Raw genomic sequence first — 16,829 nt, 5'->3', positions numbered from 1 at the left:
ACACCGTAATAATAATCAACAATGAATTGTTTTTATATAAATGGGTTAACTAAGTTAAACTAATCCAAACATTTATGGAGGCCAATTTAATACTGAGATAAATGGTTACTAGATTTTATTTAGTGTCGCCTAATTATGACCTAGTACAACTTATCTCTTTAATACTGCATATGATAATCATCGCATAATATATCTTGAGTTAGGATTATGAAATATATAATATTAGGCCGATTAAGTTATTAGATCTAGATCTATTGATGTATTTCTTTGTGGGAATGGCCTACAGTGACCTAAATATTAGTTCTTAATTAATAATTCTATAATATATAATAATTCTTTGGGTATCAAAACTCTCTACCCCTCCCTAAATGTTTATTATTCATACAGCCATATTCATCATTATTAATAAGTAAACTAAATAAGTAATTAATACATTGTTAACAAAAGGAAAAAGTGAAAAGATAAAATAATCATGCAACAATTCAAATGAAATTCTGACATACAAATAAAAGATTCTAGAGATGCATGTTGGTGTATAGTGCTAAAATCCTTGCTACCTTACAAGATCTTTGTTTATTATTCTGATGACTAACACTACAAATGTACACTACAGTTCTATTGTAAGACTCTTGTTACCCAAAAGTGTCAAAGAACATGAACATCAGTTCCATTGTTCACTACAGGACGTGTTTTGTCAAGTTTAGCACAAATGCAAGTCTTGGTCAGAGTCACAGTGAACTCTGCTGCCACACAGATATTAATAATTAGCTCTGTCCCTCTGGCTGCGTGTCATCGATCAGCTGTATTGATGATTCCATCACCGCTGGCTGTGCACATATAAAGTGTTCAATAAGGAAGGATTAGGATAAGGAATTTAACTTTTAAATGACTCCTTGCATACATGCATTTTGGGCTTACAGTTATTCCGTTACAAGCCAAATAGCAGAAAATTCCCCAAAAAAGGTGGGTGTTAAATTAACATATTTTTAGTAGCAGGGAAGACATGAGTAGAGAAATACTTAAAGGCTGCTGATATTCTATATTTTTGTTATTGTCATCAAATCCCCAAAAAGACCAAGCCCAATAGTGTGTTTAACAGTGCGTCTTTCAATACTTTCCGACTATACTGAAGATGTAAATCTTAGAAACAACATGGAAATAGTACATCTGTCTGGGACTTTTTCCTGCAGCTTATGAATTCACACTCTAGTATTTTTGGCAGCAGGACGGTGTATATAGATAAACTACAGTGTGTGTTCACGGTAATGAGGGAACATGTCACCCAGTGCAACAGTGTGGCTTATTGATGTTTTTTATTTAATATTTTTAAATATTTTTTGGGGCATTTTTAGCCTTTTATTTTGATAGGACAACTGAAGACATGAAAGGAGGGGGGAATGACTTGCAGCCAAGGGCTGCAGGTCGGAGTTGAACCCAGGGCCGCTGCGTTGAGGAGTAAAACTCTATATATGGGCGCCCGCTCTGCCAACTGGGCTATCCGGGCGCCCTTAATGATGGTTTTAACAACAATGGAGATCAATGGAACACAGGAAGACGATATATCAGGCTTTGATACAGACACAATACTTGTTTAGTAGATAGTCACTGTTGGTTTTGGTTTGGTCTTTTCAGTTTTTGATGACAATGGGAAAATTATGTAATTTCACCAGAAATATTGCTAACCAGAAGGACCGAATGTAGATGGGAATTCTTCTAATAGACTCTTCATGCTGCTCCAAGAAAACTGTGACCGTGTTGAAGTGCTCTCTACTTATATAAAGTAAGAGAAGGTCTCTCCTCAGCTCCACCCAGTCTCTGCCCTCCTTTGCTTGAATTGCGATTGTCTGGCTCAATGATCGCAGCAACTAAAAGGGAGACTTTGAAACGTCCCCTTCAAAACCATTTGGTTTTCTAAACATCCCAGCCATATTATTATTAGGGCCCGAGCACGAAAGTGCAAGGCCCCAATGGTGCCTTGCACTGAAAGTGCGAAGGAACCTATTGTTTTTCGTCAGATTATTATTATTTTTCCGAGTCCTTTGTTGCATTTTTGAGGGGGTTAGTATGCACGAAAACTCACAAGAATTTGCACACATGTCTCAACTGGTGAAAATTGCAAAGTATTGTAGTAATTGGGCTCGGGCGTTGCCAGGGGGCTCCATAGCGCCCCCTAACGTGCGCATTAATTACGACAAAAGTAATAAGTTAATATACCAACTTTTGAGGGAACATAGGTCTCATCTTGAACTCCATCGTGCTATTTTTAGAAAAAATTACAAAATTCTAAAATTTCTGAAATATTGGTTTTCGTGAAAAAATCTTCATTTTATGAACACATGTTTGAGGACTTTAGGATGCACGAAAACTCTCAAACTTTGCAGCCATTTGCAGAATATTAAAATCTTTCATCTGAATACACATTTAGGCTTGGGAGTGGTAAGGTTGCTCTATAGCGCCCCCTAATTGGATTTAGCACTTGGGCACATTTTTGACAGCCTCAATATATACGAAAACTCACAAATTGGCGCACAGATAAACACCTGGGAGCTTTGCATGACTGTACAGCGATTTGGGCCATACCTCTAAGCTGGCTCCATAGCGCCCCCTAAGGCATAGAAGGCCTTAACATGGACATAGTTGCTCCGATCATCACCAGATCTAATACACATATTGCTCTAATAATTGCGGACATATTTCCCATTTACCTTCATTAGCTCCGCCCAAACGGAAGGCGGACATTTTTAATTATGCATTTTTCAGGTGTTTTACATTCTTTTGAACTTGTCCTAGGCAGTGATTTCAATCTTCTTGAATCTTTGCAGGTAGTATCTGTTGACCCTCATGACGAAAAGTTATCCAGAGAATTTTGATAGTTGAAAAAATGCGCAAGTTATAACAACTTCCTGTCTAAACAGGAAGTTGCCTTATCGTGGCAACAATTATTTGCATTGCCCCGAAACTTGACAAGGTCGTTCCTCATGGCCGGTTTAGCATCTGTGCCAAAGTTGGTGGCAATCGGCCATTAGATGGCGCTGTTTACATTTTTTTTTATTAATCAGCAAAATATTGATATATGGGTAGCCTACTTTGTCTAACTACTCCTGGGACGTGAGTCTGATCGGCACGAAAACTTGCAAGTAGACACGGAGGACCTTCATGAAAAAACCTTAGCAAAAGAATATTGATAGCTAACACAGTGCACAAGTTAAGGAGGACCAACTTCCTGTAGGTGGGTGTGGAAACAAACGTTTGTATCTTGTCAACGGCTATTCCAATGGACACAAAACTTAGTGCAGTTGTTCCTCATGTGCTACTGAGGCTGTGTGCCAAATATCGTGATAATAAACCTACTTTTTTTAACTCCTCCTAGAGCGTGAGTCCCATCTGCACAAAAATGTACACATAGACTCGGTGGACCCACGTGACAAAAAGTTATCAAAAGAGTTTTGATAGCTAACACAAGGCGCAAGTTACAGAGCACCAACTTCCTGTATGGGGCTGTCGAAACAGGAAGTTGCGTATCTTACCAAGATTTATTCCGATTGACACCAAACATGACACAGATGTTCCGCATAGGGGCATGAGCATCCATGCCAAAGTTATAGTGAATCGGCCATTAGATGGCGCTGTGAGAATTTTTTATTAATTATTCACATTGCGATATATGGGAAACATACTTGGTCTAACTCCTCCTGGGCCGTGAGTCCAATCTGCACGAAAACTTGGATATAGACTCGGTGGACCCTCGTGACTAAAAGAATTTTGATAGCTAACACGATGCGCAAGTTATGGAGGAACAACTTCCTGTAGGTGGGTTTTGAAACATGAACGGTTGTATCTTGTCAAAAGTTATTCCGATTTACATGAAACTTAGAATGTGTGGTCTACATGTGATGTTGCATTTGCCAGTACCCCCCGGGGCAAGAAGCGAGGGCCCGTCATCGCTGCTTGCAGCTTTAATTTATTATTATTATTATAATGATCTGAACTGGTCTAAAATAGGTTTTCATACCTCTCTAGCTGCTTGCAGGTTGCAAATTGTGGAAAAAGCATTCAAAAGTAGCAATGCAATGATGTACAAATACAAATAAAAGTCCTGGATTCTCCAAATTCTTACCAAAGTAAAAAAAAGATATACATAAAAAGTATAAAGTATAAGTACTTGTTAGGCAGAATGTTATATTATTATTATTATTATTATTATTATTATTATTATTATTATTATTACTGATTCCTTAAAGTGTAAGAAATCATCTACTGCTGTAGCCGGCTGAGGTGGAACTCATTTGAACTACTTTGTAAAGTGTTTATTTTCTTTTAATTGCACCACATTATGCTTTAAACTGTTTTGAGCTGAATATTGTATATGCTTTATATGTGGAATCTGCAAAGTAACAAGTACATCCAGCTGTCAAATTATTGTAGGGAAGTAAAGTACAAGAAAAGGAGCAAAGTCAAAGTTTAAAGAAGTTAAAGTAGGCATTTCACAGTTTCCTCAGCAACTCAACATTTATAAAATATGTATTTTATTGGGGGCCCCTGAACCCCTCTGCATTACCTGTCCATACAAGAGTGTGAAATAAACTGCACAGGCACAAAATAAAGGGAGATTGTACTTCAAAACCGCTATGGTCATTTATAAGGCATTCACAACTATATATATATATATATATATATATATATATATATATATATATATATATATTTTTTTTTAACATTTGAGACAGTTTTTGATGCTTTCAGAGAGAGTTTCCTAAAACAGGAGTATAGCTAAGGCACAGCACTACTCCCAGAGAGAGAGAAAGCGATAAAGAAGAGCAAGAAAATAACAAAACAAACACGCAATAAGACAGAAATGGCACAAAAAATAGGTTGGGTATAAAAGAAACAGCATTTTAAGTGTGTGAGGCAAAAATAAAATCAGAAAAACAAACCTCACATGTGGGATTTTCCTCCAGAATCTGAAAACTTTATCAACATCTTACCATCAAAATCTGTAAAAAAAAACGGTCACGACTTCTGTGGCACCATCATCACTGCATCCAAAGAGCTGACATATTTCCATGTCATTAACTTAAATATACATCATCTGAGTGAGAGTTTTACAAAATACTTATTTCATTCGATTTGTCATATGGAAAATATATACTGGACATAAGTGGCTCTTAATATTCAAATCAACATGAGCAGAAACAGGAAAAAAAACATTTTTCTTTCTTTTTTTTTTTTTACAATGTTTTTTTTTTTACTGTTTTTTGAGACTGACATTATGCCAAAATGACTGCTGACATGTAAAAATATTGAAAAAAATGACATTTTTTATAAATTAAATCATAAAAGCTGTGGACGGCCAAAGCTGTAATAATAAAAAATAATTAAACTTTATGATAAAAGTGATTCTGACAGGCAACTGTATGTCAAAAAATCTAAGAATTAGTGTGAAATGTGATGACACAAGCTGACAACCTACTAAATTTAAATGATAAAGTTTTGGACCTGGTCAGGGTTTTAAACTGTTTGATTTCAGCACAAGACTTGATTTCCTTATTTTGTTCGATTTACAGCAAAGAAACCAAAATAGGTTTGGATCTACCTGAATACAGGCATCTAATCCTGCAATAAAGTTGTTAAATAAATACTATTCATGGCTCACTTTTGTTTATGAACTGTAGGTTTAGCAATTTAAGTTTTTTTGCGCCAATATTCCCAGACTTTTTTGTACTTAATGAATGCCCTTACAGTATTGTGACAGTTCTTTAACTTTTACATAACTTTAGGGTGTCTGCAACAAGTACTTTTTTTCTGGTGATCAGTCTAGTTCTGAAATCAAACGGATAAAACACGAGCTGACTGTACCTCTTGCACTCCGTTCAATCTCAAATCTAGGGGCAGTAAATTACTGATGCTCTCTGCAAGCTTTGGTCCTGTGCACTGCTGTATTGTTTGTACAGTTTAATAGCTCTTTCAACCCAAACATCTAATAACATTTCAAATAAGTTATATATAATAGTTACAATCTTTTCTAAAATAAATATGCTGCACTCTGTTCACTGTCCGTGCTTTAAGTGTTGACTGTCCCAGAACAACGGCTCATTCTGAGCTTTCCCCTCAGGCTCCCCACCTACCCTAACCCCGCTCTCCAGTTTTGGTCCCAGTAACATTGGCATATGGCAACTACACACACTGGAATAACTTATCAAAAATTGTTAAATATTAGTTTTTATAGTAATGCACAATATGACTAACTGAAGATGGGTTGCACCAGCAAAGATTAGGATTTGTAATTTTACATTACCTTGCACCATTTTGATTTTAAAATTAACATAAAATTAATTAAGGATTATGTTCAACACTATTCCATTCTGGAACTATGAGCAGTGTCTGTGTAGGGTGAAGTTAAAAAGTAATATTTTGAGTAGCATGTATTTGCTTTCATGCTGCAAGTTGGATAAAATTGATTAAACTCTGTCTCATATGTGCATGAAATGGCTTAGCATAACGACTAGAAGCAGGGAGAACCAGCTAGCCTGGCTCTCTTATTATTATTATTCAATACATTTGTATTTTGTCTCGTGAAAAATCATACAAGGTATAATTTGCGTGAAATGTAATCCCTTCAGCTCCTTCAATTTCTGCATGATTGATCATTAGTTTACAATTCAAAACCCCATCTAATGCAAATTGATCTAATCCAGTTATAACCTGAATTGGATTTAGTTTTTTTTTCATGTTAAACTGTTAGTCAACAGGTTCAACTGTTGTTCTGATTTTATGCATTATTGATCATTAAAAACCGCACAGTATAACCTTCATCTTCACTGGTGCAACCCAGACTTAGCATTAATATTTTATGTCTTGGCACAATGTCCATCACTGAGCAGCATGGAAATCTAAAGGTGCATCTAAATGTCCTGGGTGGCCTGCCCTCTATTCCTCACCTGCTACACCCCAACCCAACTAAAAGTATGGAAGGATTATGATTATAATATACCAGTACATAAACCAAGTTGTTCAGAGATTTGGCTTTTACTCATCAACTTGTTCCGGTCCTAACTGAAAAAATAGACACATTTACAGTTACACTTTACTTGAAGGTATCTACACAAGAGTGACATGACACTGTCATGAACGTGTCATAAACATTATAAACAAGTCAAACGTTTGACATATCGCTTCTTTTAGTAAGTGTCATTTGGTTTTTTGTCATGACAAGTTATGGTTAGGGTTGATGTGTCATGACCGAGTCATGTGTTCATGACACTGTCATGTCACTCTTATGTAGATACCTTCAAGTAAAGTGTTACCAAAGTTACTGTTGCAGCGATGTCTAAATTTTTCTGTACATTTTGAAATCTCTATCCCTGTATTTAGTAACACAGAAAATATTTAGTAATCAACTTATAAGCTATTTAAATTACCTTTTTTAATATGAATATTTGCTGCTTTTAATTTCATATCATAAATTAAAAACATTTTGGGGCTCAGACATATACAACTATGCATTTCTAAGGCATAACTTGTTCTCTAACGGCTGATGGGAATTGGCTATTATATTTTTGACATCTTTAATTAAAAAACTTAACGGACCAGTTAATACAAAATATTGTAACTGTTACTGACAGACCAGCCTGCAAATGACCAATAAATCACCCTTTAGTTAAAAATATGTTGCTGTACTTAAGCACTTACGGTCATAAAAAAAACACAAAGTAGTTAAAATGAGAGCAGATGAGGAGCGGACATTTAACCACCCAAAACTGAACAACACAAACATTTACCATCAGTCCTGACAAACACTTGGAGGCCTTTTAGAAACAAAGGCAGACGTTTTCTTTTTCTTCAAAAACAATCTCACCCGTTGCAAATATCAGCATATCAAATATTCACTGACTTGAAACATAAAAAAACCTCACTCCTGTGTACACTTGGACACTGTCACATCAATTTCTTTAGCCAAGAGCAGATAAAAAATGGGTTTAAGAAAAATGAAACTGTTCTGAGTTCCAGCATAGAAGGCGGTCTGAAGGATTCAGACATGGCGCAGAGAGAAAACTAAACCCACCAGAATACAGAGCACGGCAGTATCAGAGGAACACTTTCAACAAGTTAACATGTAGTTTGTGAGTAGTGGAAAGTAACCGAGTACCTTTACTCAAGTACAAATGTAAACTACCTTGATGACAAATATTGTACTTTGTATTTCACTCCATCTATCTGACAGCTTTTAGCTCGTTACTTTTTATAGTTTATAATTATGCTTTTATAGGTTAAACAAGTACATTAAGTAGTTAAACCTTGACCTTAACATTAGCACACCATTTCCACCCAAAAAAAATCTATCTATCTATCTATCTATCTATCTATCTATCTATCTATCTATCTATCTATCGACACACTAAAAAGGGGCCATTCTACAAAATGTGTACTTTTGCTTAAATACTTATGTACTTTTACTTAATGTAAATGTAATGGTGTTTTGTTATTGTATTACTACATTTACTAAAGTAAAGGATCTGGGTACTTAGTCCACCGGTGTTTTCCAATATGCAGTACCTTTTTCAGGCAAATAAAGCAACATGGTTAAGGTTAGTGAAAGTCTTAATGGTTAAAAGAAACAAACAGTGACTGTAGTTGGAAAGGAAATGGGAACTGTGGTCTTTGCTTTGCACATCGCATTAATCACCCAGCAAAAGACCAACCAAATTAAAGAAAAATATAGGAATATATTTTGCGCACATTCTTAGAAATTCTCCGCTGACACCCACCTGGCTCTGTATGAGAACATCTATAGTTGCTAATGACTTTTTTTCAGGCTCATTACCCCTGGATCATAGCTGGAATATGTCAAGAAAACAAAGTGTTCTATTATAAGTGTTTCAGGCCTGTTATCCCAACATTTAAGTGCCCTTGCCGTTTAATTGTGCCGTTATCTCAAGAACTCAAACATTGTACTATGGTTATTTAAATTATGGGCTGCTGTATTCGTGTTGTAATCTGAAACTCTCAGCCTACGCAGAAAGTGTGTAGGCTGAGAGTTTGATTACAAGAATTGATTTTGATCTTCAAGAAATGGCAAATACAAAAAAAAAAGCCAAAGTCAAAGCATTAACTGTTGACTTTTAATTAATATTTTAAAAAGAATGCAAGCTTCTGTCTTCACTGAGTTCCCTTACAGCATCGACCAATTACATTTTAGCTTCACCTCTTTTTTTTTTTTTTTTTTTTTTTTTTTTTTTTTTTTTTTTAAAACCTTCTATGGGAAACTAAATCAGTATTTATTTTCTAGGATCAGTGTTCATTTCTAGGAAGTTGCATTTTAAATCTTTCAATCTTTTGACTACAATTGTAATCTGGGAATAACAGTCTGAAATAAAAATAAATAAATATGATCACTATAAAACAATTTCTCTCAGGAAATTGTGCACTAAGTTGTGAGCAATAATGGCCTAAGAATGAGCAATTACGTCCGTTTTTAAGCATCTGGACATGTAAACTCACTTGCATACCATAACCTAGGGTAACACTCACAAACAAGAGGTAAACACACACACACACACACACACAACAAACACACACACACACACACACACACACACACACACACACACACACACACACACACACACACACACACACACACACACACACACACACACACACACACACACACACACACACACACACACACACACACACACACACACACACACACACTTTGAGCAGCAAACTGAATAAGGATTGAAGATTTGTTTCTCAGTGTTCTGAGTTTGTTCCTCTTCTTCCTGTCACTGCCTCCAAAGTTTCATTCATCCATTTCCTTTCACTCTGATGTTGCACAAACTTTAAATAAATAAATATAAGACACAAACAGGACATCAGCCCCATGTCTTCCTTCATTTGTTCCTCTTGTCCTCCCTCAGCCTGTCCGTCTGCTACCTGATCCGTCCGTCCTCTCTGGGCGGGGTCAGATCAGACTTTCTGTCGGGGCTGGCGGCGCTCCAGACGGTAAGACGACAGCGCTGCATGACGGGACAGGCGCTGGGTCCCATCGAGCAGACGTCTGCGGCCGACCAGTGGCCCTCCAGCAGCCAGTCCAGCCAGCGGCGCAGCGGCACCCCCGTCAGGGCAGCGTTGGCCTCAGCCTCCTCCACGGCGCCCAGACTCACAGGCAGCCGAAGCACCGGGTTCAGGCCGTGGAAACTCTGCTCCATGTAGGAATTTCTGGCTGGGCCACCGTGCAACCGCAGGGCATCCTCTGGATCCCAGGACAAGTGGTAAGGAGGTGGGAGAAGAAGAATTGTGAAAAAGGTGGCTTTGGAAAGCATATTTCCTCCTCCACACTAGGATAACCTTAGAGTTAAACAATCATTTTGGTTTCATGTATTTTCTAGTGTCATTTGTGACCTTTGTTACTCGGTCACATAGACTTCTTAGCGCTTACCGTAGGCGGGGAAATACAAATGTTATTTTCTTGGCCTCTTATCTGACAGTGGTTTGCATCTTCAAAAAGGTATTTTTGAGATCTCCCAAATTGGAAAATCTTTGCCCAGTGCAAAACCAAAGTTTTAAATCTAGTATTTTAACAGACTGTGACTGTGATACTGGATTGAAATGTTAAAAAAGCCTTTTGAATATGTGAAACAGCTGCCAGATAATAGGTAAAAAACATAACTCCCTTCAATCAAGTCATGCAGAGTGGGGATTTCCCCAAAAATGAATCCCCAGCAAACTTTAATAAACCTATAAGGTAATTTAAGGAAACTTCTGAAGGTATTTCCAGAATCATTAAATACCTTTTTTCCCCATCTGGATAAAAAAATAACATTCTATCTGCTAAATGTCAAAAATGGTAGCTGGGTTGCTCAGTTTTATAGCTATAGTTTTGGTACATTTTGTGTTTTTAAAAAATGAGCCTGGATATATGTAATTTCCGATTACCGGTAACTTAATTATGTAAGGCAGTTGTTATTATCATCAAGATAGTTTGAAGAGTCTTTGAGGATTCTGGAAATATCTGTTGTTAAACAACCTGCTGGGTTTTTCAAAGATGACGATCGGATTAACCGTAGTAGTCAAACCATTTGTTTAAAAAATTGTATAGGGATGTAAGGGATCTGGATATTGGGCCACCGCAGATTAGCATTATAATGAACAAAGCAGCCATTTACTAAAATGTGGCTACTTGCATAGGTGCTAGATTGGATCTGCTAGACGTGTGAACATCATGACATGCCTCGTGGCCTGCCTTATTCTGTCTCCAGTTGGCTTACCCTGCTATTCTTTCCCTAACCAATCCCCACTCCTCATGCTTAAACCTAACCACGTCTAGCGGATTCAATCTAGCATTTACCCACTTTGGCCACCCCCAAGCTACTGTTTCCATGTTTTCAGCCCCACACATATTTCGAAATAGATTTAAGTTACTTATGTTATTACAATGAAAGTGATATATAAATGAAAGGAAAAATCCACAATGTATAGTTATAACTGGATTTAACTGTAGCATGCATATGCAAGTACAGTTAACTTAAATAACATAGGCAATGTAACAATTTTAAGTAAATTTACTTTTGTCATTAACTATTCTACAAAAAGAGACTGCTGGCACATTCTTGCTCAGAGAAGCAGAAGCCTGTGCACTGTAGTGCAGCCTTCTTACACCTGCAGCAATTCTTGTAGACACAAGTGATAAGCTGGTGGCATGATTTTGATGCTTGTGGCAACATCCAGTGGAGCTTATACATTCCTTCAGTCTTCACCCACCCCCAGTCAGATGGTGATGGCAGCACATGGTCTGGTAGCAGTGTTTCCCCCCCCCCCCTCCCCCCCACGTGTGATGTGTCCACCCTGGTAGACTGCTCTCTTGACATGTTCCACCAGAGCAGCTCAGGTAGGTGTTTCAATTTATTGAGCTATGCTGCCCCACTGTAGGTGATTTTAGAGGTGAACATCTTGTTCTCTCTCTCTCTCTATCTTTCTTTCTCTTCCTCTCAGTCTCCCTCTGTCTCTCTCGCAATTCAATGGGGCTTTATTGGCATGAAAGTTTCAATAATGATGTTGCCTCTCTCTTCTCTCTCCCTCTCAGTCTCTATTTCCCTGTCTGTCGCTCTCTCTCTCCCTCCCTATGTGTCTCTCTTCCTGTCCGTCTCTCTCGTTCTCTCTCATTCTTGCTCCCTCTCCCTCCCTCTCGTTCTCTCTCCTGCTCTCTCCCTCTCGTTCTCAAGCCTGAGGAGGTCAAACAATTCAAACGGGAGGCTAATTTGGATAGAGGTGACCCTGTGTGCATGTGTGACTGGATACCGACACTATAAATATATGTATGCATGGTGTTGACAGCTGTGACAGGAGGGCCTCTGGGGTGTGTGTGGTTATTTAGGTATTAGATCTGCTATTGACATACAAACTGCAGGGACCCCTTTTAAAGCTCTTGAAACAGGTGTTTCCATGAGTTTCTGCAGGTTGATACTGAAACGTTGTGCCATATAAGTAATATTTTACTGACTCTTTGAACAAAATAGTAGTAATGCCTGTACTGTAGCTACGTATACTGTGATGGAAGACATCCCTAATTATGTGTGAAATGTCCAACTCCAGTTCTTTGAGTTCTGTACTTTCCTGCCTAAATCTGATTTCTTGCAGTAATCTGTTTTCTTGTGTGCATGTAAACGCAGTGACGTGTTTGGACCGCTCACCTTGCTGTAATGGCTGCTGTCGGTGGAACTCCAGCGGAGCCACGATGAAGCTGGTCTGGCCCAGCGGGTTCCAGTGATGCAGCACCCTCAGCATCCACAAGCCGGGCCTCAAGGGCAGGGTGAGTGGCGGCCGGTAGTGGGTGACCTCAGCGGAGGCGTCCACCAGGATGTCGTAAGTGGCAGCGATGACGTTGGTGGGGTCGATCCACACCACAGTAGCCGTCAGGTTGCTCTGGCTTCGGCTCCAACGCTGCACGGCCACCGGCTCGTCCTTGGGCCCCAGCAGACCCCCCCAGTTCCTGAAGAGACGCTCCTTAGGATCCCAGTCCGCGCCAACCTGAACAACAGGAAGAGTTTCAGTATCGCCCTGTTTGGACTGACTCAGATTCTGATTGCAGGGGTGCACAGTTTAGGTTGTATCTGGCAAAAGCTGCTTAAAATTATTTATAAATGGCTTCCAGTTGATTTAGCCTCGATTTTAAGGTTTCAACCAATTTAAAGTTTTACTCATTTTTAAATGTCTGTCTGGCTCCAGTATACATCTGGGAGCTTTTGTGCCCATACTGCACTCAGATCCTGCAACACAACTCTGCCAACAGTCCCGGTCAAGATAAACTTAAGGCTCCTAAAGTCTGGAACAGTCTTCCAGTTGAAATTCACCTTTAGGTCAATTACTTTATTTCTATCTAAAGAACTTTATTTTCTATTTCAGTCGGCTTAGTTTTTCCATAATAATTTATTTTATTGGCATGTGTTTTTTTTGTTCTTGTGTTACTTTTTTTGTGAAGCAATTTAAAAGGTCCTTATCACAACTGTGTAACTTCATTTTCTGTCGTAATCTTATAAATGCTAATGTTTCATACCAAACAATTCATCCACTGATATTAGTATATAGAAGCTAAATTGTTTTGTATAATGCTTTGGCAAAACTGTTAAGGTTTTTTTTTTAGCCCAAAATACTTTCTCAAACCATAAGTAGCATGCAATTGTTAAACTTCTCCAAAAATCTCAAATGGGGAACAAAAGACAAATTCTGGGATATTTGCTTTTCTGCCTTTCATTTTTGACAGGACAGCTAGGTGAGAAAGGCGAGAGAGAGGGGGAAGACGTGCAGGAAATTGTCACAGGTCGGATTCGAACCCTGGACCTCTGCGTCGAGGCATAAACCTCTCCGTATATGTGCGCCTACTCTACCCACTGACTCCAAACCGGCCTCAAGAGAGATATTTGCTTTTCAACTGACCGCAACAAAGTGCAGATGTTAAATCTGTGCTTTACATCTTTATAAATAAAACACTTAAATTGAGTGAATATAAAATGTGCACAGACAACACGAGCTACTGGTCAAAACAAATGTGTCAAATTTCTGAAGTCCTTGTTGGAGTGTGTCCGTGTGTGTGTGTCTGACCTGGATGTGCTGTAGCCTGTTGGTAGGGTTGGGGGGGCTGGCCAGGGTGAAGTGGTCTTTGGAAGTCACCCAGGTCTCCAAGCTTTCCAGTTGAGTGGAGGCTTGGTTAGTGGCCACATGACGCACTAGGTAGCCTTGAAACTGGTCTGACAGGAAGTAGAGGTGGACCGACACTGGGTGGCTCATAGCCATGTACCTGAGAGAGATGAACACATACTACACTCAGACCATCTGCAATAAAGTGAATATGCATATTTTCTTTGTGTTTTGGTTTCATTTACACAAAGTTCAACATATTGCCAACATGATGGTACAACATACCCAGTGACGGAACAAAAACAAATCCCTTTTACTCAAATGCAAGTTTGAGGTAATAGTACAATAATATAGTATGTCATAAAATGTCAAAGTATAGTATGTCTTAAAAGTCATAGTATATGTCAAAGTCTTAAAATGTCATCGATAAGTGTGTTATAAAAATAGTTTAAAAAGTCATAAAAGACAGTATAGTATGTAATAAAGGTCATAAGAAGTCTTAGTATAGTATGTCATAAAAAGTCATAATATAGCATTTTATAAAAGTCAGAAAGTAATAGTGCTGCATGCCACAAAGTCGTGAAGTCATAATACTGTATGCCAGTCATAAAAAGTCACAGTATAGTAGGTCATGAAAAGTCATAATATAGTATGCCATTAAAAGTCATAATTCATACTATAGTATGTCATAAAACGTCGTAGTAAACTAAGTCATAAAAAGTCATAGTATAGCATGCGATTAAAAAAAGTCAAAAATGTAAAAGAAGTAATACAACTCTTAGTATAGTATGTCATTGAAAAGTCATACTAAAGTCCTACTGAAGTAGGTCATAAAAAGTCACAGTATACTATGTCATAAAAAGTCCTAGTACAGTAAGTCATAAAAAGTCATACTATGTCATAAAAAGTCCTAGTATAATAGGTCATTAAAAAGTCATGAAAAGTCATAGTATAGTATGTCATAAAAAAATCATAAAAAGTCATAGTATGCCATTAAAAAATACAAATTCAAAAAAAGCCATAAAAAGTAATAGTAAAGTAAGTCATACAAAGTCATACTATGTCATAAAAAGTCCTAGTATAATAGGTCATTAAAAAGTCATGAAAAGTCATAGTATAGTATGTCATAAAAAAATCATAAAAAGTCATAGTATGCCATTAAAAAAAAGTAATACAAATTCATAGTATAGTATATCATAAAAAAGTCATAAAAAGTCGTAGTATGTCATTAAAAAGTCAGTATAGTAGGTCACATAAAAAGTCATAGTATAGCATGCAATAAAAAAAAAAGTCAAAAAGTCCCAGTATATTATGTCATAAAAATCGGCATAATCGGGCCATCCCTATAAGAAAGTCATAAAAACTTATAGTATAGTAGGTCATAAAAAGTCATATAGTAGGTCATAAAAAAAAGTCATAAAATGTTGTGGTCATAAAAAGTCATAGTATAGCATGTAATAAAGTCATACTATAGTATGCCATAAAAAGGTCTAAAAAGTCACAGTATAGTTAGCATAAAAAGTCATAAAAAGTTATAGTAAAGTATATCATGAAAAAGTCATAAAAAGTATTTATTTTTTTTAAACTGATCGTGGATTGGCATTTACCCTGATTAACTTATTCCGATCATTTACATCAGCTGGTACTGTTCGCCTCTTTTAATCACACACGCCCTGCGCTACAGAGACGCCACCAGACTGCCTGGATGCCGGCACTTTCAAACCAACATGGCGCACGGCCACTCACCAGTGTCTGTTCAGAGAGTGTCTCATAGCTGGCCAGCCCTTGGCAACATGTAAAACAGTCCGTCTTTCTTAGTCACCCGTTTTTTACAGAAGCGGATTACACCAATTCTCCACACTTCTTCCGTGATGCCACCAGGAAACCAGTTTACAGACAGTTGTTTCCTGGAGCCGACATCGGTAAACACCATAGACAGTAAAATAAATGGGCACACGACGCCATAGACTTCGACGGAGACCTGCGAAGCCAATTACAAGCATTTTTCCGGTGATGGCTGAGCGTTACTGCGCAGCCTCAAACTGAGCTTGATGATGTAGATGTGACGTGAGCAACCTGTCTGAAATTTCTAAGTCTTCTGGTAGCTGTGCCAAGAGAAATCTGAAAACTCCGAAACTTGCAGGGAAGGAGAGCGGGAGTAGGAGCGGGAGTAGGAGCTGTCCGTGAGCGTAGGAGCAAAACATTGCTGAAATATATTTTGTTCCGATGCTTTCATGGACTCTCTATGGGCTTCTCCCTTGACCGTATGCCTCCATGTCCCCCCGATTGCCTGCTAGCTTCTCCTGACTAAATGGTCATTTCTCTGCAATGCGGTGAGCGTGGTAGGTACACAAGGTAATGGAGCCTTTTATACGTTGTTGTGTCTTTAAAACGCTTCAGATGTAAAGTTATTCGGTGTCCAAGTGATGGCAAAATGAATGGGAGTCGATGGAATGCTAACGGGAGGTGATGGCTTGTTAGCCTCAGAATCTCCCCATAGGAGGTACGCTTTCCGGATGCTCGCTTACCCCCTTGGTAAACAGGAGATGAAAGACTATTGACCGCAAGAGGTTGTCACTAAGTTTAGTTTAATCAAAGCTTGATTGTTAAGGGCAAGATGCGTCACAAAGTTTAGTTCATCAAAGATTGACTATAAAGCGCAAGTTTAGTTTTCGTTGTCCAGCAGGGAACTT

The 16,829-nt window shown here is 38.1% G+C and overlaps 1 protein-coding gene and 1 long non-coding RNA gene across 3 annotated transcripts in view; one reads left to right on the top strand and one right to left on the bottom strand.

Moving 5' to 3' along the window:
• Positions 1 to 9,097: 9,097 nt before the first annotated feature.
• Positions 9,098 to 16,829, bottom strand: part of LOC120574228 (xylosyltransferase 1-like) — a 38,115-nt gene continuing 30,383 nt past the window's right edge. The window contains exons 9-11 of the mRNA XM_039824470.1: positions 14,101 to 14,296; positions 12,693 to 13,029; positions 9,098 to 10,255 (exon numbers count right to left, since the gene is read on the bottom strand). Coding sequence (XP_039680404.1) covers positions 9,933 to 10,255; positions 12,693 to 13,029; positions 14,101 to 14,296 — 856 coding nt within the window. The 3' untranslated portion in view covers positions 9,098 to 9,932. The remainder of the gene's footprint in view (positions 10,256 to 12,692; positions 13,030 to 14,100; positions 14,297 to 16,829) is intronic.
• On the top strand, positions 10,161 to 14,116 carry LOC120574230. 2 transcript variants are annotated; one of them, XR_005641844.1, is made up of 3 exons: positions 10,161 to 10,274; positions 12,672 to 12,811; positions 13,763 to 14,116. It is a non-coding gene; the product is annotated as an uncharacterized LOC120574230 (long non-coding RNA). The 2 variants fall into 2 exon arrangements; XR_005641843.1 differs by lacking the exon at positions 10,161 to 10,274 and adding an exon at positions 10,281 to 11,890.

The sequence above is a fragment of the Perca fluviatilis genome, chromosome 15, assembly GCF_010015445.1.
Source record: "Perca fluviatilis chromosome 15, GENO_Pfluv_1.0, whole genome shotgun sequence".
In the NCBI taxonomy this organism is placed as follows: domain Eukaryota; kingdom Metazoa; phylum Chordata; class Actinopteri; order Perciformes; family Percidae; genus Perca; species Perca fluviatilis.
Note: the sequence above shows the minus strand (reverse complement) of the source record. Positions and strands in the feature narration are given on the sequence as shown.